Source organism: Ovis aries, chromosome 1 (genome assembly GCF_016772045.2).
Source record: "Ovis aries strain OAR_USU_Benz2616 breed Rambouillet chromosome 1, ARS-UI_Ramb_v3.0, whole genome shotgun sequence".
In the NCBI taxonomy this organism is placed as follows: Eukaryota; Metazoa; Chordata; class Mammalia; order Artiodactyla; family Bovidae; genus Ovis; species Ovis aries.
Window position 1 is genome coordinate 237,523,672 of NC_056054.1, and position 27,934 is coordinate 237,551,605.

The following is a 27,934-nucleotide window of genomic DNA, read 5'->3' on the forward strand; positions in this document are numbered from 1 at the left end:
ACCTGAATACAGGTTTCTCAAGAGGCAGGTCAGGTGGTCAAGAGTAAGACATAACTTGGTGACTAAACCACCACCAAACAAAAAGATCCTCATTTATAGCACGTGAAACTATGTCAATAACCTGTGATAAACCATCATGGAAGAGAATTTGAAAAAAGAATGTATGTATGTGTATAACTGAATCACTTAGCTGTTCAGCAGAGATTGGCACAACATTATAAATCAACTATACTACAATTAAAAAAAATTGAGGCAGATAATAGAACTGCCTTTATTCCCTCAACAGAAGCTTGTGAAACATTTGTCCATACGTGCTCCCTCACATAATTCCTACCCACCACTGGAACTGAAGGGTGATAATCCTCAGACTTTGCAGAGAAGGTCTTTGCCCAACATACTGTAAAGGAGACTACATGGGGTATGCTCCTTTAAATGGATGCTTTTAAGACTGGCAGTTGGTTATTCTGGCGGTGAGATTTCCCATTCTGAGTAGTAGATCAGTTACTACTTAGGGATTACTGTGACAAACCAAAAGGAGTTCAACTCAACAAAAACAAAGTCTCTCCAACTGAGGCCTGTATGGCATAACTTTCCCCCTCAGGACGCAGGGAAATGGCTTCAGTGATAAAGGGAAATCCCTGAAGAAGTACCAAAGGACAATCAGCAGAGTCCAACCTGAATGAAGTATGGTTGCTAAGTCCGACAAGTTCTTTTAAGACTGAACCACTATTAAGTTGGCTAATTTTTGTTCAGAGGCTTTCCCTAGGGCTAGCTACGCATCCACAACATACTTAGTCCACGCTGAACAGAATGGAATGGAAAACCACTAAATTTTAGTTGTCTGTTTTTGTTTGTTTAGAAAAAGGCAACAGAAGAAACAGCTACTCAACTCTCAGTATTTACATTGAATACATTTGTTTTTCTGTACCACCACAAGGAGGAAAAAAAAAAAGAGTACACATACGTTATCTCCTTAATGCATAAGTAAATTACTACCTAAATATCTATTACTGATTTATTAACTTCAAAAAATGTTCCACCTTCAATATTTTCATTTATCTTTCTCTTCATCCATGAAAATAACAAGTTTTGGTTATATTTGATAAATTTTTTATCTTTTTCCTTCTTTGTTTGAATGTTGCCTTCAAGAAAACACTGGAGTCTTCGGGAAATTTTTTGGAAGTTCTACAATTAATTACAAATAGGAAAAAGTGATTTGATTATTTAACTTTATCATTGTGGGAAGATCTTTTAAAAGTTGTCTTGTGGAATTCAACAGATTATGGAAACTGGACACCTAAATAATTTTATTTAAAATGTTCTGAACGTTTATATTTATGTATAGGTGAAAACAAGTATATAGATTTCAACAGATTCCCAAAAGCAACATCCACAGGTTTCCCAGGTTATCAATCACCAATATCAACATAGTTAACTCGGTTCTTTAATGTGTAGAATATTATCCTGAAAGATCTTGTATTAACGATATTCTGATCCTCTTTAACTCAATATTTAACTAGCAGGAAGGTTAGTAAATGCATATTTTCCAACTAGCAATAGGAAGTTTGTCCTCCCACCACCACCACCACCACCACCAGAAAATCCCTCTAAACACTGGGTCTGACTTAGCAAGGCCCAACCTGAGCCTGGACACCCTGCTCCTTAAACCATCCTCTGGCATTCCAGGTTCCAGCCCTCTGTGTTCCCTTCAGGTGAATCACTGTCTCATTCCTGCAGGTTCAGGAAGCGCTTTCCCCCGTCTGCACATCTCACCTCTCAGATGTGAGTCACTTCTCTAGCAAGAGAGCCAGTTGCTCCAGTTGTTCCCGAGCAGGAGGGTTTGAAAGGGCGCCCCAAAGGACAATCTTTAGGCAGGTAGGGGAGACCTACCTTCTCTGGCAGGGGAGGGGGAAAACGACTATTTTTTATGCTTTAACAAAAAAGCTACTTTCCTGCCAACTTTAGTTTCAAGGCTTATTTGTAATTGGCACTGAGAAACCTGTTTCGACTTGAAGACGCCTGTATTAGGTGAATGGACAGCCAGCCACAGCAATGAAAGGTAAATGAAATATTTTTTTAAATTTTATTTTCTTAAAAGCCAGGGTTGGTAGGACATAGCACTGATTAACACTGCAATTATACCTCTGCTTAGATCTGAAGAGAAAGTAAGAGTTAGAAACCTAAGTGAATTAGATCCACGAGTCTTGTTTGGGAGGGAACAATTTCTGAAATGCGGGCCATTATGCTTCACTGTTCCCAGCTTAGGCAGGCAGGTTAAGCAAACTGTGAGTTATGCCTTCGAAAGGGGAAACGATGTTAAGGAAACCACGTCTATTAAGTGAATTTTTAAATCACAGTTGCTTTATTAGTTGAGTAAACCCCAAAGTCCATTATAATTGTTTCCCTAGACGCCATACTGAAATTTGTTTCATAATCTTTCATTCACTTTTCTATTAAAAGGAAATCAAAAGAAAAAAAAAGAGAGAGAGAGAGATGGGTTTTCTCTCCCAACTGCCTTATTTTGATAAAAGAATCTCAATCTTTTCATTGTAACACAAAGAACACGGCAATCCTTGCCCTGATTCCTTAGGAGATCATGCTAAAACATGTTTGGAAAGGCACTGAGAAAGCCGCCTAACTAGTGACGAATGGCTTAGGAACAGCTTGTGTCTGGTTCGTGTTCAAAGTCATAGGGAGGCTTTCATTTCATTGAGGGAATCAAGAAGAAAATTTGAACTCTTCTAAGTTATAATAAGGATTTTTAAAGATAGGTGAGCATAAGGTAGGGCGATTTTCTTGATTTACTAGGTTAAGATTTATCTGCTACCGTGTTTTGTATCATGTTCTCAAAGTGGGTCTGGTTTCACATTAGGCATATTAAAATTTCCAACACAGATTTTCTTTCATAATTCTGATTAGAGACTCCAATTTACTAGCAAAATGAACAACAAAAACTTTGGTTCTATATTACCAAACAGAGCCAGAAACTTTTGATTTTATACTATCATCTTTTTATACTGTATTATTATTTCTGCCAGTTCAAGGCTGAAACTAGGAATCAAGAAGATGTATTCTCTGAGTGCTTTAGCAAACTGTTCTGAGTGTATGTTGGTTAAGGAGAAGAGGTTGGAGGAGCAGTCAGATTGTTGAAAACCATATTTAAGGATATAGTCTAGAAAAGAAAAAGTATAATTAGTCAAAAAATCCTATTCCATGAAGAGATTGAGTCAAAAATTTCCTGGCAGACAGAATACTGAGATGGTTTATTGCACTCCAGGATATAAGTGGGAGATGGAAAACTAAATTAGAGTTGATGTTTTTATTTAGCTGAGTGTTATCTGGCCCCTTCGGAGCCTGTCTGCTTTCCTTCCTTCTTTGATATCTTGGGGCTTCACTTCCTTTAAAAACAAAAAATATTCCACACTTAGTCCTGTCCTCTGAGAAAATGCCACAGAAATTTAAGATCGAGGAGACATGAATGGCCATTCACTCTCTGCACTCCTATAAACTGAAGAGAAACTAGAAAAATACGCTCAGAGCCCAATAAAAGGGATGACGGTGAAGACAGGAGAGAAGGGACATGAAACCTAGGTGAAATCACCTGGGAGCATCCCAAAGGCTCCACAGGACTGCTGTGTGCACAAGCCAGGGACAGGACTTTGGTTCAGAGCAGAAATCCCGGCTGGAGATCGGGTGCTGGCGATGCCAAAAGTTGTGACTTGAGCAAGCCTCTCATTTCCTCAGGAGCTCACTGCCCTCTCCCACAGTAAAATGAGGGGATTCGATCAGAGGTCATGAGAGGCCCCCTGTGTAACTAGATTCCCCTGATTCAGGAGATGTACTTAGGCACTCAGGTTGGTTATCATGAAGCCAAGGCTTGAGTCAAATGAAGATGCTAATGATGAGGAGGAAGACTGGTCCTGCTCTTTTCTGTCCCAGGCGGCTACATGATGTTCATCCAATCCCAGCCTCTTTAGGCCCCGGATTCTTCCTCTGCAAGACACACATGACTATAGGGGTGGCAAGTTTTGCCACAGTAGAAAGGCAAGGGCCAAGTGGAATCCCTATAGCTGTTGACGATCTAAAGAAGAGAGGGGAGAGCAGAGGTAACCAGGACACTGTAGTTTAGAACTAGATGAGAAGAACACATGGAAAACATCAAGGTGAACAAGAAATAAGATGCGAACCTGCTGTTTGAGGCCAATGATTGAAATCAAGCCCTTATACAACCTGGCAACAATTTCCAAACTTTCCAACTTCCTTATATGGCAAATATGAGAAGAACAGAACTGTTATTCTTCATTGTGTATTGAAGTAGTGCATCTTATCTTTCATTGACATCCTTATTAACCAACATGAAAATCTTACACTAAAAATGCATCTGAAGAGCACTCATAAGCCATCACATTAAGTCATACGTATCAGTGATTTCACAATTTCTCTTATAAAGCAATTTCTTTTTCTTTTTTAAACGCACTTTCTAATAATAATTTCACACATTTCAGAAGAAGGTAACTCTTAAAACGACTTAGAACCTTTACAACACAAACTGTCTTTCTAAACCGTAATACTAAAACAACAATCATTAACATGCACTGGTAGCTTAACATATGTCTAAGACTACTGCATATTTTAACATAAATTATTTTTTAAAAGAAAAAACTTCACACAACCTTAAGATATACACTGCTGTTACTTCCATTTTACATCTGAGCAAACTGAGGCTTCAGTGGTGCAGAAATAGGAAGCAGAGCTCTGAGCTTGACCCATGTCTGCCTGCAGACAACCATGCTCTGAGTCATCATTCTTTGCTGCTGCTAAGTCACTTCAGTCGTGTCCGACTCGGTGCGACCCCATAGACGGCAGCCCACTGGGCTCCCCCGTCCCTGGGATTCTCTAGGCAAGAACACTGGAATAGGTTGCCATTTCCTTCTCCAATGCATGAAAGTGAAAAGTCAAAGTGAAGTCGCTCAGTCGTGTCCGACCCTCAGTGACCCCATGGACTGCAGCCCACCAGGCTCCTCCGTCCATGGGATTTTCCAGGCAAGAGTACTGGAGTGGGGTGCCATTGCCTTCTCTCATCACTCTTTAGAGTTCTAAATAAACTCTGTGTTTGCTATCTGGGATCTCTTTCTCATCAGTAATTTAATAGGTGGGTTTCCCAGGTGGTGCTAGTGGTAGAGAACCAGCCTGCCAATACAGGAGATCTGGATTTGATCCCTGGGTCAGGAAGATCCCCTGGAGGATGGCATGGCAGCCCATTCCAGTATTCTTGCCTGGAGAATCCCATGGACAGAGGAGCCTGGTGGGCTACAGTCCACAAGATCACAAAGAGTTGGACACAACTCAAGTGACTTAGCACGTACACACAATTAATAGGTAAAATTACACAGATTTCTAATTTATTTACCATGCTACTTGACTGCAGTAGATAAGTAGCTTCTCAGGCACATCACATCCTGCAATCAAGCTGGGGCTATTACTTAGTTCTCACAAAGGAGACATCGGATTATAATTAACACATGAACCCCCGGGGTTGTACACAAGTAGAAGCAAAAGAGTAGTTAAGCCCATCACTCAGACCAACTTGTGTTCACATGCAGGCTCTGCCCTTACCAGGCCTCTAACCTGGGTGAGCAACAGCAGCTGGTGTGTGCTGAAGGAACCTCTGCAAGCCTCAGTTTCTTCAACTGAAAAATGGGCAGACTATACTTACTACCATTCAGAAAGCATCTATATAATGACTTCTTCCTAGATGCCAAGCTCCAGTTAAAGATTTCAAAGGCTTGAAGGACATATTATGGCAGTACTTCATTCAGTCCTCAAATCAATCCCCTATGAATGTTTTGCAGAAGAGGAAATTGAAGTATAGAGTGGTTAGACGACTTGCCCAAGTAAGTGGCAGGTCTGGAATTTGATTCCAATGTCTTTTTCACAAATTATCTAGGGACTTCCCTGGTGGTCCAGTGATCAGGACACTGTGCTCCCAATGCAGCAGTCGTGGGTTCAATGCCTGTTCAGGAAACTAAGATTCCACATGTCACAGCCAAATTTTTTTTTAAATTAATCTAAATAACTTAGAATAGTCTTAGGCACAAAATTAACACAAGCAGTGCTTGCTGAACCCATAGTCTGATCATCATTCTTGCTATTGTGAGTAAAAAGACAAAAACAGACCTTTCAGCTTCTAGAGGAGGCACTGCCTGTAGTCTGGACATGCTCTCACGTTAGAAATATTACTGGCTTTCAAACTCCACTTTTCAAGTCTCGTAGTCTAAAGAGATCCTTTGCTAAAAAATATCAAGATTCTGGTTGCTTTCAGAATGGAAGCCAGTTTAATGGGGGCAGCAGAAACAAAATAATCCAAGGTCCCTGTACTACAGAAGCTTAGGATCTAGCTGCAGAAAGAAGAATCATAGCAGAAAAACACTGGGGCTGTTAGCAGTCAGCTGTGTCTCACAAGGTGAGAACTGACAGAAGAGACCCAAGAAAGGAATTCACGTACACCAGCTGCCTCAAGACTGCTGGCATTTTAGGGCCTGCCACGCTGCTTTTGGGGAGGATGACCTGCCTGTCCAAACTTGTTCCTCCTCATACCTGCCAAACTCAAAGGTGAGACACGCAAGTGAAACAAATCAATGGGCTTCTCAAAACAATGTAGATAAACAGACTAAAAGACAAGTTGAAATAACTGCAATTTACTGTTTATTGGTTTATTTTTAAAGAGAATGGTCCTTCCTATCATAACTGGGTACCTTGCAACTATCCAGGGCGCGCAGTAACATGCAAACCTTAAATAAGCACAGCTGCACTGGTTTTGAGTTGTGTAAACCAAACATGTTAAAAGCCTGCGAAATGAAGGCTTTAAGCAGGATAAAATTTTGTACTGTGCCAAAACTGTTCATGTAGAACTCATATAATACACAGCAAAATGAATGAATAAAACAGTAGACCCCATTATAAAAGGTCACTGTATCAATGGAATAAGCATAGTATGATCACCGTTCAACAAACACTATGGTTTTACCTACTCAACATCAATATTCTTTTCCCTTTACCCTAAAAGATTCATTCTAATTTTGTGTTACAAATATAAAACAAATACACACACACACGCATATATAGACATATACTGTGGTATGAAAAAAAAAAAAAAACAACTATTCATACCATGTCTACAGACAACAGTACAACACCTCAAGTATTATCTCCATTTATCATCTTAAGACCTAGAAACACTGAGTATCTGACTGGTACCCACTCATGCAGCTCACGCGAGACTCGGCATAGACACTGTTAGAACCAGTTTACTATCTGTATGAAACTGCAAGTCATACAAACACTGAACAGTTGGCCAATGGAGAATGGAGTCTGAGAGGGCAAAGTTGAAGGCACATGATAAATGAGTACCAGGGCACCTAACACTTGCTCTGGTGGCCTCCCTGGTCCTCCTCAATCCTGGAAGACAATCCCAACAACACAGTTGTCTTGCAACCAGGGTGGCCAAGCCCAGCATCTCTACGTTACCTTTCCCTACTACACCCCCAAAAGGAGATGGTGTATTTCCCACGTGTCCCCCTCAATCCTCTGCCACGAATTACCCCCCAGTTGACTTTACACCAGGCAGGTACTCCCTCACATGGATATTTATTTAGATCCTGCTAATCCCCCAAAAGATCTGGGGTAGTGTGCAGAGATGCTCAATATCAAATAAGTTCAAATGAATGCTAACAAAAATGGAGCGTGGGAAAAGCAATGGAGGGAAATTCAAAGCCACATGAAAGATTAGTTCACCAAATGCATCAGTTCCTATCTCAACTCTAAAAGGAAAACAAGAAGGCACACTGATACAGTTTTGATAAATAATTAACAGTAGCAGGCCTAAAGGAAAACTGGATTCCCAGACGGTGCAGTGGTCAAGGGGCCTTCCCTGATAACTCAGTTGGTGAAGAATCCACCTGCAATTCAGGAGACCTGGGTTTGATCCCTGGGTTGGGAAGATCCCCTGGAGAAGAGAAAGGCTACCCACTCCAGTATTCTGGCCTGGAGAATTCCATGGACTGTACAGTCCATAGGGTCACAAAGAATCAAACATGACTGAGCGACTTTCACTTTCAGTGGTCAAGAATCCGCATGCCAATGCAGGAAACATGGGTTTGATCACTGGATCGGGAAGATTTCCTGGGGTAGGAAATGACAACCTGCTCCTGTATACTTGCTGGGAAAATACATGGACAGAAGGGTCACAAAGAGTCAGAAAAGGCTGAACAACTAAGCACAAGCATTAAAGGAACACTATTCTCAATATGCAGCCTAAAAATAACTTTTTCTCATGAAGTCCTCATACATAAAAACAAAATTGTGTTCAACACCCAAAGAATAGATACAGTGAAGATGGGGGACCACACAGAGGTATCAACTCAAAGCTCAGTTAAAGCTATGGAGGCAGACGGGAAAACACAGTTTTACTATATTGCTGTCTTTGCAATTAATCTAGTAAAACTTCTCTGTCCTTTTCTCCCCAGTACTATTATTGTTGTTGTTTAGTCCGACTCTTGCGATCCCATGGATTGTAGCCCATCAGGCTCCTCTAACCATGGAGGATTTCCCAGGCAAGAATACTGGAGTGAGTTGCCATTTCCTTCTCCAAGGGACCTTCCTGACCCAGGGATTGAACACAGGTTTCCTGTTTGGCAGGTGGATTTTTTTTTTTTTTTTTACCACTGAGCCACATGGGAAGCCTGTTCTAATCATCAACATTTCCTGAGCACTAGACATATTAAGTTAACCATATGAAAATGCCATTTGAGCTATAAAAACACTTCTAAACAGTTCAACTTAATGCATCAACATCAAGGAAGACAAAACCTTAAAATCTTTGAAAAAGTATTCATCCCAAATTAACTGCAATGCCATTAAGTTCTAAAACTGTATAAACTATCTCAAAGCTTGACTTACAAGCTTATCAATTTCACGTTAAGAAGGAAATTATTGAATGAGGGGATAATTACTAAAAATAAGGCTCAGGTTTGGAGCTGGCAGTGGGTACCAAGGCTTAAGGTACCCCAAGGTACTAGTAGAAACCCCATGCAGAGACCTGGGGCAGCCCCACCTTGAAATTATATGTTACAAACTGTAAGCCACAGACAAGCTTTATTTGGTCTGTCTTAATAAAGCTAAGCCAGAATTTAAAATTCATGTAATTTTATACAAAAATCCATTTTTACAGTCTTGTGGCAAGTGACCTACACATCCACATGGCAACAACCCAGAGCCAGGCCATGGGGCAACGCTCCCCTGTTCACTGCAGCCCCCAGCCCCGCTAAGCACTTCTCTTACTACGCTGTTAGCTGTATTTTATTGGCCTGCCGATACTAGTGATTATTTCTTCTTATACCTGGCTGACTGTCCTCACTGACATTAGATATGGGGCTTTATGTGGATTTGCATTCCATTGCAATAGTCTCCTTACTTCACAGTGGGCTGTTCAGAAATATCAGAGGACCAGTGTCTGCTCAGCTTTCCCCAGGTCTTTGGCCATGCCTTTCAGAAGAAGAAAGTGAAAGTGTTAGCCACTCACTTGTGTCTGACTCTTTGCAAACCCATGGATGGTAGCCCACCAGGCTCCTCTCTCCATGTTATTCTCCAGAGAAGAATACTGGAGTAGGTAGCCATTTCCTTTTTCAGGGGATCGTCCCCACCCAGTAGAATTAGGAACTGCTAATTCCTATTCTCTGAGTTCTTCCTGGGTCATACTGTGTTCAATTCATTCATAAATAAAAAAGTAATTAATGCCAGTGAGGTTAACAGTAGGGACTACTTTAAAGAAAATGTTATATATATATATATATATATATATATATATATATATATGTGTTTGTATGTATGTATGTATGTATGTATGTATGTATGTATGTAGGTGTGTATGTATTCACACAAGCACAGGGAAAATGAATTAAATATGATGTCATATCCTCTGACTACATACGGGGGAGGGGGATTTGTTGACTTTAAATTGAAGTATTGTTGAGTTGTAATGTTTCGGGTATGCAGCAAAGTGATTCAGATATAGATAATTTTCTTCAGATTCTTTTCCATCATAGATTATTACACAATACTGAATATAGTTCCCTGCGATATACAGTAGTTGCTTGTTGTTTATCTACTTTATATATAATAGTGTGTATCTGTTAATCCCCAAATTCTATTTCTTGTTTTTATGAGAGGAGAAAATGAGACACAGTGAGGGTTTGATGCCGATGAGAACTGTACAATATCCACTGGCATTGAAGATTTCGCTAGTGAATCTTTACCACTGAAGGAGGGGTTGAAACAGAAGGAAGATGTGTCTGATAGGTACCTGTCTTGTTTCACTACTTTAAACAGCATTACAGTTTGCTTAAATTAGGGTAGCTAAACTTACACCCAATTCTATTGAGAGCGGCATTGAGGACACCTAACCCCTCAACCCACAGCCATACTGATGACCTGATTAGAATGGTGACCTTGACAACCACCGTCATTATCATCACAATGAAGAATAACTACGACCCTTAAGTATAGTGCTTAAGCCATGGAATGACCCTCCGAACAACATCTCTGTAAGCCTATGAAAAGTACTATTTTTTCTTAAATAGGTTTGTAAATGCTAATCAAACAGCTAAAGACTTTACCTGGGGTTTTAGATTTTGAGAATTTTTATGGGGCCAGAAGTTACTTGAAATGCAGTTTGGCTTAGAATATATTAATTCAATACCTCTGCTCCTACTGGGAGTATAGCCCAAAACCTCTCTGACGGGTAAACTGGTATTAATAATTCAGAATTTCCCTATGTATACATTAGACTTTGACTAAAGAGAACAGAAAAATACACATTTCAACTTGGGAAATGAAAAAATTTGACTATATGAGTAATAAGATTTTTATGAAGTGAAGTGACAGTCACTCAGTCACGTCCGACTCTTTCTGATCCCCTGGACTGTAGCCCATTAGGCTTCTCTGTCCATGGAATTCTCCAGGCAAGAATACTGGAGTGGGTTGCCATTCCCTTCTCCAGGCGATCTTCTTGACCCAGGGATCGAACCTGGGTTTCCCGCACTGCAGGCAGATTCTTTACCATCTGAGGCACAGGGGAAGATTTTTATTATTAAGCAGAAAGAAATATTTGACATGAATTCCACTATTTTGCCATGAATTATATTACTGTAGCACTTAGAGTATAAAATCAACTTGCAGATACTATCTCTTCAGATTCTCAGAGCATCTTTGGGAGCCAGGCCAAGTATCTATTATTTTCCTCATTTCACAAACAGTGGAAAGCTAAAACTCTGAGAGCTAAAATACTTTGCCCAGGGTCACGGGGCCAAAGAGAGAGTTAACAGCTAATACCTGCTGGCTGCACTGAGGTCCAGGACACTGTCTAGCCTACTTTTTAGGGGCCACTGATCCGGTCAAGTAGCAGAGCAGAGAGGCAGCCTATTCTGGGGTCACAGAAACTGGACCTCATCTCCTGGCTTTGCCTCTCACTGTCTGTGTGATGTTGGGCAAGCTGCTGAAGCTCACTAAGGCTCCTCACCTGCACAATAACCAGGTCTGGGGTAAGGTAATAAGGAAGCACTAGACACAAACCCTGCCTTCAGGGAGTTTACAACCCAGTTCATACCCTGCCTCGTCCACCGCCCTCCCTCAATCAATCAATCAATCAATAAGTAAAAAATTAATCAGAGGTCACCTGGGAAAAAAAAATGTTAAATCTAAGTGTGAACCAAATTTTGCTTAATTGTAGGCTATAGACGTCAAGCGTTAACTTTGTTAAAAGAACTTCAGGGTGGTACCTGAAAAACCAGAATGAAGGTTGTTTGCTTGGCATTCCAACACCTTTGGGTTACTGACTCCAAGCTTGCATTAATGAAGTGCCCTATGAATACAGTGACCTAATTCTATTACAAAAAGAAGTAAATTATAGCCAGTGAGGTAACTTGTTTCTTTCCCAAGGCCTTCAGCAGAGCTGGACTTAGCAGTACTGGAACACACATACACACACACACACATACAGTCTTAGGTTACAGGTGATTCCAAAATGCAAGAAATGCTGCACCTTTTACCAGAAGCTTCACATTAGATGGTTCTTGTGAACATTACACACGGGCAGCGGAACAATGGCACCATCCCACTGACATTCAGGAATTATAGTAGTATCCCCATTTAGTATCTACCTTTTAGTACAGTTTTTCTCTAAGAAAGTGACAAAACACAAAACCCCTCAGATCTGAAATTCTTGCAGTTCCAAATGTGAGCTTCTAAAGAACACACTAAGAAGTGGAGGGCAAATTAAACTACAGCTCTGCCATGTGAGAACCACCACCACCACCAAATAATCAGTCCAAAAAAAATCATGAGCAGCTGAATCTGGAGAGTGAGCATTTAACTGGCATTTATCTTTCCCATCTTGACCAGAAGCACAATAATGAGACCCTGGGAAGCCAGGGAGAATAAAGGCATGGCCGTAGCCTGGCGGGCATGCCTGCTGGCCCTGCCTGCTGCACAGGCAGTTTCCCAGTCTGGCACAGCAGCTCCCCATCCAAGCCAAGATCTAACCCGGAAAGTCTGGGAGCAAGGCTGGGTGCCCACAGCAGCAGTTCTGGGGCCTGGATGCTCAGCTTCCCAGCCTCCCCACTAGCCCTCCAGGGCACATCCTACACACCCAGGTTCAAGTTGCTCCACCGTGAGTGAAGCCCTCCTTCCTGGAGACCCAGAATCTTCAGTTCTCCCAACCATAAAAGCACTCTGATATGACCAGTAGGGTTTTCACAAAAAGGCCTCAGCAGAGGGCTGGGCATGGTGAAAAGCTTAACTGTGACAATTAATTTGTTCTCAGGGGTGCATTAAACAAGCTCACCTGCCACTATTCTTTCTGGGTTGTTGAGAGGTATCAGGAAAGTCATTTGTTATGAACCCTCAATGTTGGTCACTGAAGCAAGAAAAATGAGGAGCTGGCAGAGAGGGGGCAGAAGAGGAAGAAAGGCATGTTTTTAGTCAACACAGACCACTGGATGATCCGTACAGATCAAGTGTCATCACATAAGGATAAATGATAAATGAATCAAGAGTTGGGGTCTATAGGATCAGGCAGGCGAAGCTCCCGAGTGAAGAGGCCCTGGGAAGTCAGGAGAGGTTGCAGTGAGCTGGTGACCCAGAGAGCAGGTTCCCAAAGGGAGGAGGCAGCAAACATTGCTGGACGCTTCATACTCAGTTTGGGCAGATCTTTCTCAAGGTCAGAGGGAAATTTCCTGATGCTTTCCACATGGCTCAGGTCAAACCAAACTATACCTCCAGGTTAGAAGATCAGCAGTTCCTTCTTGGCCTCAACAGGGAAAACAAAGGCTGCCTCTGCCTTGTCTTCCCCCTCCCACCTCCCGCCCTCCAATACCAACTATGGAAACCTGCTCTGCACTGGGACTCTAGGGAAGGATAATGAGAAAAAACTTGGATACGGCTTTCATCAGATCTGGTAGGAATTCTGATCCTGGCTATCACTAGCTCTGTCAGGGCATACTGACTCACATGTCTGAACCTCAGATCGGCCTGGCTGGGGAGGAAAAGAGGCATAACACACCTAGGGCACAGGCCGCTGTGAGGGTTGTAGGAGACACCAAGCAACAAGTTTAAGGCCTAAGATTCAGGAGACACCGAGGACATGTCCTCTTCTACTATTTCATTTCATTCATTTAAAAAGCCAGCTTACAACTAACAACAACATAACACCGTTATGAAAATAGTCAAGGGTTATGAAAACAATCAAAATATCAACGGTTGGCCAGAAAAAAACCAGAAGGTCTCTAAGCATCGATACTATCCAACCTCAGGAATGGCCGTGAAACCCAGACCTGCCACAGACATCACATTCTTGAGAGGTTTCATCAGCTCTCAGCTTGTGGAGCCGTAGGTGGCAGGACGGGGCTTCCGCCCATCAGCAAGGCCCTGGACCCAAGCCCATAACTACGGCTGAAGCAATGTTCATTGCAACACCCTGCAGGCGCTGGGATGCGCACGGTATGCATAGCTGCTCTGTGATAAACTGCACAGGGGTGGGGTGCGGTCGGAGGCGGGGGGGGGCGGGGAAATATTGGTGCTGCTGCTGAAGAAAGACAGATGAGGATCAGAGACAACTGAAATGAAGCTCTTGGAGCAAAGAGCTCAGTCAAAGGCTTCCTCATTGGGTGACTGAAACTACAAACCACACAACAGTGTCAGCATAAACAAGGCAGCGAGAACTCCACTGCACCCTGCATCCAACCCATCAGTCACAAACTGCTTTCTACTGTGTGCCTGCAACATGCAACAGGGGCTTGTAAGACTCAGACCTCACCCTGCACAACTGTGCCACATGCTTCGTGCAGGTTCTCATGTCAACTTTGGAGTCACCCCCACAATGGATGCATCAATGCACACACTATTCAGATGGAGAGGCGGAGACTCACAGAGCCTAGACTAGCACCACACGGCCACCCTACTCAGCTCATTGTAGTGCCAAGGGTTGCTTCTCGTTTGTTTTTAAGCCAAGTAAAAATATTTTAAAATGTTAAGACATTAAATGAGAAGCTTAGCAGAAACTTCCATCAGTCCTGTATCTATCTCTACCTCCCACCCCTCTCCCTCTCTTTTTCCCAGGGTAGACATGTTTTTCTTTTTTGAAAGAGTTGTCTCAACCCTCTGTTATCAGCCCTTTGCCTCTGCCCCCCACACTTACACAGCATGACTTATGCAGCTCTGACAAAGACCAACAGTGGCCTCTCTGTTACTGAACTCCATCCAATGGCACTTTGCTGCCCTAGGCCTCTGGACTTCCCTGCAGGATAAAACTAGTTACAACTTCTTATTTTGTAACCTCAAGTCTTGGTTCACAGGACATGAATCTTGTCTGATAATCCTTCCAATTCTCTGACCTCTCCTCTAGGCACTTCCCTTTCTAGAGAACTGCTCCTGAAAAACTTCAAAGTCAGCCCTCTCCTATTCTCAGTCTATTGGGCAGGGTCATCATGGGCAATCGCACCCGTTCCCATTGCTTTTTCTATCCCTGATCTTCTGTCAACTTTAAAAGTACACCACTAGCCAGGGCCACCTCCCCAAGCCCCAGACCTCAATTTCAGTTACTCAGTAGACACCTCCACATGGTAGGCATCCTGATATCCACAAAGGGAAATCTCAACTCCACCCATTCTTCCACATGCTCCTCCTCTCATGGGCCCGCCGATCAGTGAAAGAGACCAATACCCACTGCCTAATACTAGGAGGCCACAACCTTCCTCCTCCCTTCGCATCAGCATCAGCAGCCACTCATTCCTCAATGTGCCCCAAACCCATCCCACATCTCTACCACTTGAGGCCATCACCTCCCTAGTAGATGACGTTATCTTGGGCCATGCTGAACATTTCCACATGTTCCTTCCCCATCTCACATTTGGCAAACCAGCCACAACCCAGGTATCAAAGCTCCCGTGGAACCTCCTTGACCTCTGCTTCTGTTCATCAGGGGACACCACCATGTCTGGATTTCTACAACATTCCCCCTCTTACTCTGTATTTTGTGGTTTAGTTACTTCTGGGTCCTCAACTAGATTCTAAATTCCCTGAGGGCAGAAACTTACCCTCCATCTTTATAACTCCCATAGTGTGGAATATGAGTAGACTTTCAGACATTAACCTCACAGGAAAGGTCAGATTATGGTTAACACTGATGAGGAGGTAGAGGCTCCCAAGACAGGGAAAGAGGAGAAGACAGGAGATCATTCAAGAGCAGGACTCAGTATGAAGAAAGGCACGGGGTTAAATGAAAGGCATGCCCCTGTGAGGCAACAGTTAGCATAAAGAATTCCTGATCGAATGAAAATGATCTTGAATTTCATGTAGGCAAGGATTAATGGTAAAAACACAAGCAAAAGCTCCATATACAAAGCATGCAATTTATAAACATATATTCTAATTTAACCTCATAATGATTCTACAGAGGAGGTACAACTGTCATCTGATTCAAAGGATTAATTATGGAACAAGAAGATTTCTCCCAAAGTTGAGAGCCACCTTTTAATTAGCAGAACCCAACAGCTTCTGGCTTCCACGCTCCATAATCTCCAACACTAAGAAAATAACTCCTTACATATGTTATCACTGCAACTTGAGAAGTTCCCTATCATACTGTACTCAGGGTGAGAGAGCATGATGACATGGGTAATTTAGAAAGAAGAATCTAACAAAAAGCAGCAGGAAGCATCTGAGAGGAGAGAAGCAAGAAGCAGAAAGACCAGGGAGGAGGTCAGTACAAGGCCACACACGAAACTAGGAGGGCCTTGACCTGAGCAGCAAGGTGACGACAGGAAGCAAAGGAATGATATTGTAACAGAAGAAGCAGCAAGACTAGATTAGCGCCTGACCAAGGGAGAACAATCCAATTCAGTCCTGAGGTTTTAAACTCTCTCGATCAAGGGCTGAAGCAAATATTCATAAAGAGGGATGAAAGGAAAACAGCTTCTGCTGAAGAAAGGAAAAAAAGTTAAAGTTTAGAGATGCTGATTCTGAGGAACAAAGATGATACAAAGAACAGAAGTTTAGGGAAGGAAGATTATGGAAGAGAGGTGATGGCTGAGCATCCAAGGAGACATGAACACTCGAGAAAAACAAAAAGAAAAAATGAGGATCTATGACCCAAATTTTGGGAAGTAATTCATCTAGAGAAAGTGGTAAAAGAGATGGAGGTGGCAAGAGGAAACTCTCACAAGCCAGTTGAGGAGAATAAAATATTTCCCAAACCTGGAAGACTAATTTGATTTCAGAAAGTCCACGTATTGTCTGAACTAATTAAGACCCAACTCATTCACATAATTTCAATGGGAATTAAGAAAATGAGAGCATGGATTCCCCCAAAGTACAAATCAACAGCCACAGCCAGGGTCTCTAGATTCTGAACCAAATTCTAAAAGAAGAAACTCATAAATGAATCATCCAGATCATTGAGCAATGTCCCACACCTACATCAAGGGGTGGAACTCTTGATAAATGTACTTTGCATTTCACTGTCTTCTTCAAGATATGATAAGGAATGTGCTTATAAGGTACTTTTCCTTGGTCTATAAAACTCAGTATTACTGCACAGTGAATTGCTATCCTGTATCTATTTCTTTTCTGTGTACTTTTGGTTCCTTTTTAACTTTGTTCAGGTATACTTTACATACAATAATTTTCATCCATTTTAAATGTACAATTTGATGATTTTTCATTAACTTATAGAGTTCTAAAACCACCATCATAATCCAGTTTTTCTCACCTTAATAAAATTCCTCACCCCCCTTACAGTTAATCTCTCCACTCCTACCCTCACAGCCCTAACCTACTTTCCACCTCTATAGATTAGCCTCTTCTAGGCATTTCATTGAAATGGTATGTGGTCTTTTGTATCTGGTTTCTTTCCCTAGCACAGTGTTTTTTAATTCATCTATATTATAGCTGAATTTCACTCCTTTTTATTGCTGAGTTGTATTCCATTCTTTGACTATACTTCCTATGGTTTATCCTTTCTATGACTATATCACCTTTGGTTTACCCATTCTGTTGACTATATTACCTTTGGTGTATTCATTCATCAGCTGATATTTGGGTTGATTCAATTCTTTCAATTCTTAGCTATTATGAATAATGCTATTAAAAATATTTGCATATATGTCTCTGCATAGGTCTATGTTTCCATTAGTCTTGAGTAGATACCTACAAATCGAATTATCAGGTAAGATAAATGTAGGTTAAAGTTTCTAAGAATTTACCAAACTGTTGTTGAAATGGCCATATCATTTCAAATTCTCACCAGTAATGCATGAGGGTTGTGACACTATATACTTGGCGATACTTGTTACCCTCTTTTTCATTTATAGCCACTCTATAGCCAGGGAGATATGAAAGAGTTATCTCATTGTGTGGGTGTTTGGTTTTTTTAAGAGATATTTATGCGTTTATTTGATCACTCCAGGTCTCAGCTGCAGCACACAGGATCTTTAGTTGCAGCATGCAGGATCTAGTTCCCCGACCAGGGACAGAACCCAAGTCCCCTTCACTGGGAGTGTGGAATCTTAGCTTTTGGACCACCAGCAAAGCCCTCATTGTGGTTTTCATTTGAATCCCCCTAATGACTAAAGATACTGAGCATTTTTTCATGTGTTCTTGATATAATGTCTATACAAATCTTTAAACCACTTTTTAGTTGGGCTATTTTCTTTTTATTAGGAAGTTGTAAATGTCCTTTGTATATTCTGAATTTAACCCTTTATGAGAATAAATATGATATGCAAATATTTCTCCCAGAATCTTTTCCGTGTCCTCCTTAATAACTGTCTGCTATCTATTACTGTGACTACGGCTCACCCACTAGATACTGCTTTTCCTCCAGAGGGGACAAGCCATACTGGATTTCTTGTTATCAAGTAAAGTTTAAATGAAGTCAAGAAGAGGAAAACCACATAACTTTACCAGAGAGGAACATGAAATCAGAGATGTCTTTCATGGAAACTCCCTGAAACATTTCCATGAGAAGTTAGACTCAAGAAAATAAGGTGTACTGAAATCTAAGGGTCATTATTACAAAGTTTAGAAAACTGCCTCAATCCCAGTAAACTTTATTAAAAGAAAGTAGGGTTTCACCTCCTTGCGTTACTTTTTTAGACTGCAACACTGGCACCCAAAAAGGAGGGTGTCTATTATCTATGCTCCATAAACCAATGAATACTTTTTGACTACTCACTATGTACCACATACCCTGATGATTCAAGGTGAGACATGGACAGGGCGTCTAAACTCTCAAGAGATGACTGGTAGTGGGGAGGAAATCACTGAACATTTGGACGCCACTTTTTCCATCTACTACCAAATGGAGCATCCAAATGTCACATGCCACTAGGGAACAGAAGAGAAGGACAAAGTAACAGAGAAAGAAATGCATGCCTCTCCAAAGGCTGCCCAATCCTTAAATATGCTTTTGCTTTGAAAGTACTCTGAGCCTGCTGACCAGCAGACATAACTGCTTAGCAACCTATAGATTGCTTTGGACTTGGAGGGGGTGAGGTTACTTGGGGTCTCTCCGCAGCTTTGCGGTATTTATAAGCAGTATTGCTGAGGGGGCATGAAGGTCTCAGACAGTTTCATTTCATGAGAAACAGTGTGACTTCCCCTAGAATGAATCCTTCCCAAAAGACATCTGACTTCGGCGGCGCACTTTCCCAAACAGTTCCCAGGATCTCTTCTCTCTTTGATGAACACCTGAAGGAAGTCAGAAAACAGGGAACAGGCTGCCGAAGGAGAAGTAGGGGGCACTGTCACAGTTTAACTAACACGCATCGCGTGCACTGGGGTCTCGGGTAATCGTGAGGAAAAACACTGTGAGGAATATGAGGCTAAGAAAGCTTTGAGGTTTTAGCCAAAATTTCAAAAACTAATGACTCAAAGCCAATTTAATTATCCACTCCTAGCCAGACTTTGAGGTTGGATGGAAAACAGTTATCATAAAGAAATACAGGGACTTCAAGATAAAGGTTCAAGCTGTATTAAATTCTTAATGGGAAGCTATGTTTGAGGAAAACACAGAAGCCCATGTAAACCTGAGTTCCGCTGGGGATTTTTTTTAGAGCCTTCCAGCCCAGTTCAGAAAAGCTTAAGTGACATGATGAAGTCACTCAACTAGTTAGTGTAAAGCCAGAACTAGAAGCCCAGAGATTATAAGACTGGGTACTGAAGATAGTTGAGTTTATAAAACTCTTAACATATATTGGTCGGAGATCTTCTGACTTTTAACAATCTCCAATTGCATTTTTGAGGCATTAGAGATGCATTTAAATACATGTGCTGAGATTCAGGTCAATGGGGTGGGGTAGAATGAAGTAGAAGCAATACTGCCAGACACAGGCTAAAGTGTCTTGAGAACACTCCTGGACCCAGGTTCTTATGGACTATGTCACATAATTCTTGTCACAATTCTGCTATATGATTATTTCCACTCTCATGTCAGAGAGGAGAACACTGAGTCACAGAGATGTTAAGTAACTTTCTCGGGGCCACACAGCGGCATTCAGATGGAGAAGGCATACACAGAAATGTCCCATGCTCCCTGGCAGGTGGAAAGAGCACACAAAAATAGACAAGTCTTACGTGGCACAGCTGTTCATAACAAAAGGGTAGGCCTTTTCTGAATCAAGGGGCATTTTCTTTTCTTTTTTTTTTTTTTAAGTGAACATCAAAGTACTGTGTATTAAAATACCTGCTCAACTGTTTTTCTTTTTTCCCCTAGAAATCAAACCAGGAATAACCTATGCTGACCCCTTGACTGAACTGTCCCCGAGTGTTTCCTGACACAGATTTTTGCTTTCAGTCCCTCACAACTAAAGAATGGGGCTCAACTTGACACTTGCAAAATTACCAGGTAAGCTGTAGGGGAAAATGCAAAGAAAATCAATAACAGTTATTTACACCATGTGTCAATTTAGGGGTTTTGGTGGTTGGCAAATCAATTAACAAAATAAACTTGCATTTATCTTTGCCTTCATTAAATGCAAAACAGCAAACATGCAGGATGGCATTGCCCAGAGAACTCTTAACTTTGTCTTAAGCTGTTTCATCTAGAGATGATCTGTAAAAGGACAGGAAGATTAAACTAACAACTGGGGAAGTCTTTCACGATGAAACTAAAGTATATATTACTTACCAGATGGAACAGTCTAGACCAAAGACAACACCTACCTGCACTACTGGGTAACTAGAACATGATTGTGCAGGGCAGCTGTGCCAGGTCAGTGACACCCAGTTATCTGCATGACTTTGGTATTTCATTCCCACCTGGCAGGTAGAGCAGTGACATATTGTTGATGCTTTCACATTCAGTGTCAAAATGTGACATGCCCCCATGAGCAACAGTGGAGCGTCTCCAAAAGCAAAAGGAACAAGGGTCTTCATCACATTTCATTCAGAATGTGACTGCTGTTCATGACACAAATCAAAATCATGGCCTGACATTGAGACAGACCACCTACTAAGTACCAGATACTGTGCATGAAATGTATGCAGAGCATTTTTAACTCTCAGAAGACCCAGCAAAATGGCTGCTATTTATTCCATTTCACAAAGCCAAGGGGTGACTGAACCGGCACTATCAAAGAGGACTTTCTAAATGGTATCGATGAACTTATCTGCAAAGCAGAAATAGAGACACAGACATTGGGAACAAATACATGGATACCAAGCGGAAAGGGGGTGGGGGAGGAACTGGGAGATTGGGATTCACACACATACACTAGTGATGCTATGTATAAAATGGATAACTACTGAGAACATACTATATAGAACAGGGAACTCTACTTAACGCTCTGTGGTGACCTGAATGGGAAGAAGTCTAATAGGGAGGATATATATATAGATGGCTGATTCGGTTTGCTATATAGTGGAAATCAGCACAACATTGAAAATCAACCATACTCCAAAAAAACTTAATTTGAAAAAACATTAACCAACAGGACTGCAATGCCCTTAATCTCCACTGTCCAATACAGGAGCCACGTGGGACTAATGAGGCATCTCACTACAAAATCCATGCATTTCTTCAGCACACACAGTACACACACAATCCCCCTTACCCACAAACAGGCAACCACAGCCCCAGCACACATACCACAGTATCACTCTCACACATTTGCATGCATGTTCAGTTGCGTCCAACTCTTTGCGACCCTGTGGAGTGCAGCCTGCCAGGCTCCTCTGTCCATGGGATTTCCCAGGCAAAAACACTAGAATGGGTTGCCATTTCCTTCTCCAGGGGATCTTCCTAACCCAGGGATTGAATCTGCATCTCCTTTATTAACAAGGGGATTCTTTACCACTACTGAACCTGGGAAGCCCCACCCTCAAACACACACTGGCACAAAATTTTGACTTACTTTGGTACTGGTGTTATTAGGTCACCGCCTTTGCTAACTTAATTTAAAAGGAGTTGGAAGCAGGAGTGCAGGGGAAAATAAAAAAGGAAATCTGACCATAACTCTCCCTCTGAAACCAAGCTCTGCACTAAATAACACAGAGAATAACATCCAAAGAAACAAGGAGTGTGTGAGATGGAGAAAATAGCCTTTATGCTGTAAAAACAGCTTCCAATTTTTATTAATTGAATCACTATTATACCTGTCATTAAAAATGCTTCCTAACTCAGCCAAGTTCTTTACTGACAGCAAAGAACCACATGATAAAACCGCCTGCGTAAAGAAAGCCACTCACTTTAAATGGACATGGTTCCTGAGCAGGAACACTGCAGAGAACTGCTTCTGGGCATAGCCACAGGCATTAGGAAAACTGGAGGCAATAATACAGAAAGGAAATGATGGGAGGTAGCTGGCAGGAAAGAATATGCCATAGTCTTAATTCCTTAAAAAAAAAATCAATCAATCCAGTGTCACAAAAAACTCTCTATATTCAGTTTTGAGCCTTCCAGAGCAGCCCACAGATGACTGTTCCCTCTACTACCACAGTGTTTCATAGAATAACCCATAACAGGTTTTAACCACTAGTTTGTTTAAGCTGCATCATAAATGTGAAATTTGCAAATGAAGTAATAACCAAGCCCAAGCCTATTCCACTGAAGTAAGAAGTCCTGTATTTCAAAATGTTAATCTCATACATAAACTAAGGATGCAAATACTGTGAGGTGACAGGATTGGCAGACACTCTCAAAGCTACAAAACAGTTCAATTATCACTGTGAAAAGAGGTCAGTTGGCCTTGGTATTATTTATGACTCAGAGTACACATCAGGACTATTTCTAACATTCTGATTTAAGACTAACTTTAATAATAACCATAACTGATCTGCTGCTACTGCTGCTAAGTCACTTCAGTCATGTCTGACCCTGTGCGACCCCATAGATGGCAGCCCACCAGTCTCCCCCGTCCCTGGGATTCTCCAGGCAAGGACACTGGAGTGGGTTGCCATTTCCTTCTCCAATGCATGAAAGTGAAAAGTGAAAGTGAAGTCGCTCAGTCGTGTCTGACTATTCACAACCCCATGGACTGTAACCCACCAGGCTCCTCCGCCCATGGGATTTTCCAGGCAAGAGTACTGGAGTGGGGTGCCATCACCTTCTCTGAACCATGACTGATCAGTAAATCATTATTTAATAAGAGTGCTTGTTCATACAATTAAAACTTTAAAGCATATAATGGACACAAAATTCCTCATCAACCCAGAGAAGTAGGGGTCCTTCTATCCCACAATGGATAGGCATAGCAGATCCAGGGAGCTAACACTTAAGAGTTGAAATACTCCACGCCTACTATGTACGCTGGGCTTCCCCAATGGCTCAGCAGGTAAAGAATCTGCCTGCAATGCAGGAGACACAGAAGACTCCGGTTCAATCCCTAGGTCAGGAAGATCTTCTGGAGAAGGGAATGGTAACCCACTCCAGTATTCTTGCCTAGAGAATCCCATGGACTGAGGAGCCTGGTGAGCAACACTCTAAAGAGTTGCAAAGGACTGAGAGACTAAACAGGCAGTATGTATCTGTGGCCAGTGAACCTTTCTATTTGCATTTACCATGGCTTTGAAAACCATTGTTACAAGGTATAGCCAGTGTTTCCGGAGATGGTGTAGCTGCCCCTTTTCGGGTGGGGTCCCTCAGCTGGACCACTCATCCTAATTAAAAGTTACTTGTCCTCTCCATACTTCCTTTAGGTGTCTCTTCTGGGTTAGGTGAAAGGGACTGCTAATAGTTTAATTGAAGAAATTAATTCAAGCAGGTACCTTAACCCAGGTAAAACTGCATATCTTAAGAAGCTTCTAAGGTTATGGACCCTGATATGCACTTGGTGGTACAGAAGCAACCAAGACCAAGACACTTCATTAAGTCAAAATCGGCTTGAATGATACTGTTTACGACAATATTTGAAACTGGCAACCGTGATACAGATGGCAGCTGAATCAGGCATTTTAAACTTATAAATACTGTGGGTCTCATCATAACAGGCTAGTCCAGGTATAAATTACCAGCCTGTTTAAGGATATTTAAGCCAGGGAAACCAGTTTTTAAAAACACTTCTAGCAGAGAGTAAGAGGGAAAGAATTAAAAAGAGGACAAGGTTACTTGGGAAGAGCCTATACACTTAAAATTTCAGGCAGAAATTTAGAACCTGTTTTTGGATTAAAAATCATCCAAACTCTCTTCCTTGGTTCACTTCTTCAAAGAAGAAAAACAAAGTTCATACTACGCTGCCTGTCATATAGGGAACTGAGGGCTAAAATCATGCTGTTAGCCCTAAAACAAAATCATTCCAAAGCATAATTGTCATTATGGTAAACGTATTAGTGAGACATGAAAATTCAGAGATGACTTTTCTTGTAAAGTCACAGCCCAAAAAGTTCACTGGTAAACAGTTTCAGTTTTCAAAAACAAAAAGCAGCAGCAGCAGATAAAAGTAACCATATGGCCAGGAGATTTATAGCAGGAATGCCCAGAGGAATTGCAGACAGCTACGCAGGTCCAACCCCCTGTGGAGGAGAGAAGGGAGCAGGGAGCAAATAGGAAGATTCATATTTCTGTGTAGTTGGAAGAAAGTTTTGACCAGACTGATGAAAAGTGCTCCAGACAAAGTCGTCATCAGAGGAACCCCTCCCTACTGCCCCAGAAGCCGACTTGTCTTAATGTTCCTACTGTGCTCAGTTAGTTACTGGTTAGGAGTGATCCATGGAAGTGTGGCATCAGCAGGAAAACAGCGCTGGGTTCAGAGCACTGAGCTAGAGCTGCCCGTCAATTACTTTCCCTGCAGCCAGAGATCTGAGAGGCCCCTCCTCATGGCAGTCACGCAAATCCAGTGTTCATAAACTGTTCCACTGATTATGTGATACAGTGGTAAGGCTCATGAACTCAAGACTTCAAGATAGCAAAGGGTTTAAAATTTTCATATTCTTAGCATAATAGGTATCACCTAGCTTATAAATAAAAGTAGGTATCAGGCTGCAATTATTTTTAAGCATTGTCCTCCTTGATAATGAATTTAAATACTAATGACAATTGTCCCTTTTTGTCTTTCTTCCTAACAATGCTCCCTAACGTTTTTTAAGTATTACCCCAAAAATAAATGAATAATTGAAAAATGACCTGCTAGTTTTACTCTTTCGCATTTCAAATAGCTTAAAACTGAGAGAGAGAAAAAGATATTTCAGAACCTGCCAAAGACTACACTAAAATAACCACATGCTATCCTTCTGTTGTATGAAATATTAATTTGCTGCTCCCCAGTTTATTCAATTTGTAGTTATATCAAAACTGAATTAAAAATTGAGTCAAGATCATATTCACTGGTATATTTATTTTCATTCAAATGATTAGCACAACGGACCAGAAATTCACATTTTACTCAAAGGATTTGGTGGGGGAAGTGGGATTCAAGGGTGAGGTCACTAATATTTTTTAATGTTTTGTGTGTTTGTTTCTTTATTGAACTACAGCTGATTCACAGTGTTGTGTTAGTTGCTTGTATAAAGCAAAGTGATTCTGGTGTACAGCAAAACAAAATACATATTCTTTTTCATATTCTTTTCCATTATGTTTATTACAGGATACTGAGGGTTGCTCTCAGTACTATGGAGTAGGATCTTGTTGTGTGAGACCACCAATTCTTTAGCCACTCAAAACATTAACAGTGCATTAAACAGACTCTTTAAATTACTAAAGACGTCTTTTAACTAGCCCGAAACATCAGTAGTTCAGCCTGTAAGGAAGCCTGGCATGAGCAGGGCATGCATGCAAAACATGAAGTGACCTCTCCCCACTTCTCCTACAGATAATGAGCTGCATGGCCCAGGGAATCACACCCCAAGTAACACAAGCGTTGGACCCGGAAAGAACACCACCGTTCACAACGAATTCGACACTATCGTCTTGCCTGGGCTTTACCTCGTTATATTCGTGGCAAGCATCTTGCTGAATGGTCTAGCAGTATGGATCTTCTTTCACATTAGGAATAAAACCAGCTTCATATTTTATCTCAAAAACATAGTGGTTGCCGACCTCATAATGACACTGACATTTCCATTTCGAATAGTCCACGATGCAGGACTTGGACCTTGGTACTTCAAGTTTATCCTCTGCAGATACTCTTCGGTTTTATTTTACGCCAACATGTATACTTCCATTGTGTTTCTTGGGCTAATAAGCATTGATCGCTACCTGAAGGTGGTAAAGCCATTTGGTGACTCTCGCATGTACAGCATAACCTTTACAAAGGTTTTATCTGTTTGTGTTTGGGTGCTCATGGCTGTCCTGTCCTTGCCAAACATCATTCTAACCAATGTCCAACCAACGAGGGAAAATATTCATGAGTGCACGAAACTTAAGAGTCCTTTGGGAGTGAAATGGCATAACGCCATCACTTACGTCAACAGCTGCTTGTTCGTGGTTGTGCTGGTGATACTGATCGGGTGTTACATTGCTATTTCCAGGTACATTCACAAATCCAGCAGGCAATTCATAAGCCAGTCAAGCCGAAAGCGAAAACACAACCAGAGCATTAGAGTGGTTGTGGCTGTGTTCTTTACCTGTTTTCTACCCTATCACTTGTGTAGGATTCCCTTTACTTTCAGTCACTTGGACAGACTTTTAGATGAGTCGGCACACAAAATCCTGTATTACTGCAAAGAAATGACACTTTTCCTGTCTGCGTGCAATGTGTGCCTGGACCCAATCATTTACTTTTTCATGTGTCGCTCATTTTCAAGAAGGCTATTCAAAAAATCAAACATCAGAACAAGGAGCGAAAGCATCCGATCACTACAGAGTGTTAGAAGATCCGAGGTCCGCATATACTATGATTATACTGACGTGTAGGAATTCAAGGTCACCAGACCCACTCTTGTTTGTCAGTATGTACAAAGTGTAAATAAATGTGTATTTTCATTATCCTTGCTTGAGCCCATCAAAATGTGGATGAAAAGAGAACTGAAATGTTATGAATTTGGGGTATAATTCAGAAATGAGGAAAACATTAAGGCATAACGAAGAAAGTGAAACTGACGAGATGGCATATGGCTGAGCAGCGGGAATCATGACTCAAAATTTAAGAAGCAGATTTCAGGGGCAGCAAAGGCCACAGCTCTGCCAGCGCACTGCAGTCATCGTCCAGGAAGTGCTGATGCTCTGAAGCCACTTTTGAGAGGACAGGAAGTAGAGAGAACTCTGTTAGACCTTGATCCTTAAGATTTGGGAAAGAAAATGCTGTTTTCAACACAGCTCATTTGTTGCAGATGTAACTGAGTAAACACGGATTGCTAGGTTTCTCTGTCATTGTATCTATGACCTGCCCACAACATTAGCCATAGTCCCTCATCTATGTTTATGTTTTATGCACATTAGAAAAACTTGCACAGTGCAGGAGTAGGCAAGGAGGTTCAGCTGTATTTTTTTAAGCAATACACTTTAAAAGACTGAAGTCACTTAATTGATTTTAAACTGATTTTAATAATCTTTATTTTATAAAAACAATAGTTTTAAATTATATCCAATCTCTAATAGGAATATCATTCATTTTAAACCTTCAGTTGTAGAGCTCAATACATCAAGTCAAAAAGATTAAGGGTAACTTAAAATCTTAGAATAATTTCTCCTTCTTCAATATAAACCTTTGAACCTCCATGCTTTTTCAAAGCCTGCAGCTGCCTGACCACTGTCTAGGTTCCTAACATGGGACAGGAGCCAGGGGCGCATTAGAAGACCAGGATGAAGGCATGTTTGTCAACGAAAAGGTATCATTATGGTTAACGAAGACAGAGCAGATGTGTACACGTATAAAACAGTGAAAGGCTTCATTTTATTTAGACTCGTACAAAAGATCTACACGATTCTAAAAAGCTAAAGTGAGCGAAAAAG

The 27,934-nt window shown here is 41.4% G+C and overlaps 2 protein-coding genes across 14 annotated transcripts in view; one reads left to right on the top strand and one right to left on the bottom strand.

Moving 5' to 3' along the window:
• The window catches only part of MED12L (mediator complex subunit 12L), a 360,384-nt gene that overhangs the window by 120,537 nt on the left and 211,913 nt on the right, over positions 1–27,934 (bottom strand). The window lies entirely within an intron of this gene.
• GPR87 (G protein-coupled receptor 87) lies at positions 1,779–26,968 on the top strand. 2 transcript variants are annotated; one of them, XM_012101418.4, is made up of 4 exons: positions 1,779–1,875; positions 1,966–2,059; positions 20,324–20,455; positions 25,854–26,968. In XM_012101418.4, the coding sequence occupies exons 3-4, from the start codon at positions 20,422–20,424 to the stop codon at positions 26,894–26,896; spliced, it is 1,077 nt and encodes a 358-aa protein (XP_011956808.1). In that variant the 5' UTR covers positions 1,779–1,875; positions 1,966–2,059; positions 20,324–20,421; the 3' UTR covers positions 26,897–26,968. The 2 variants fall into 2 exon arrangements, with proteins under 2 accessions (XP_011956808.1, XP_042091555.1); XM_042235621.1 differs by having other exon boundaries at positions 1,779–2,059.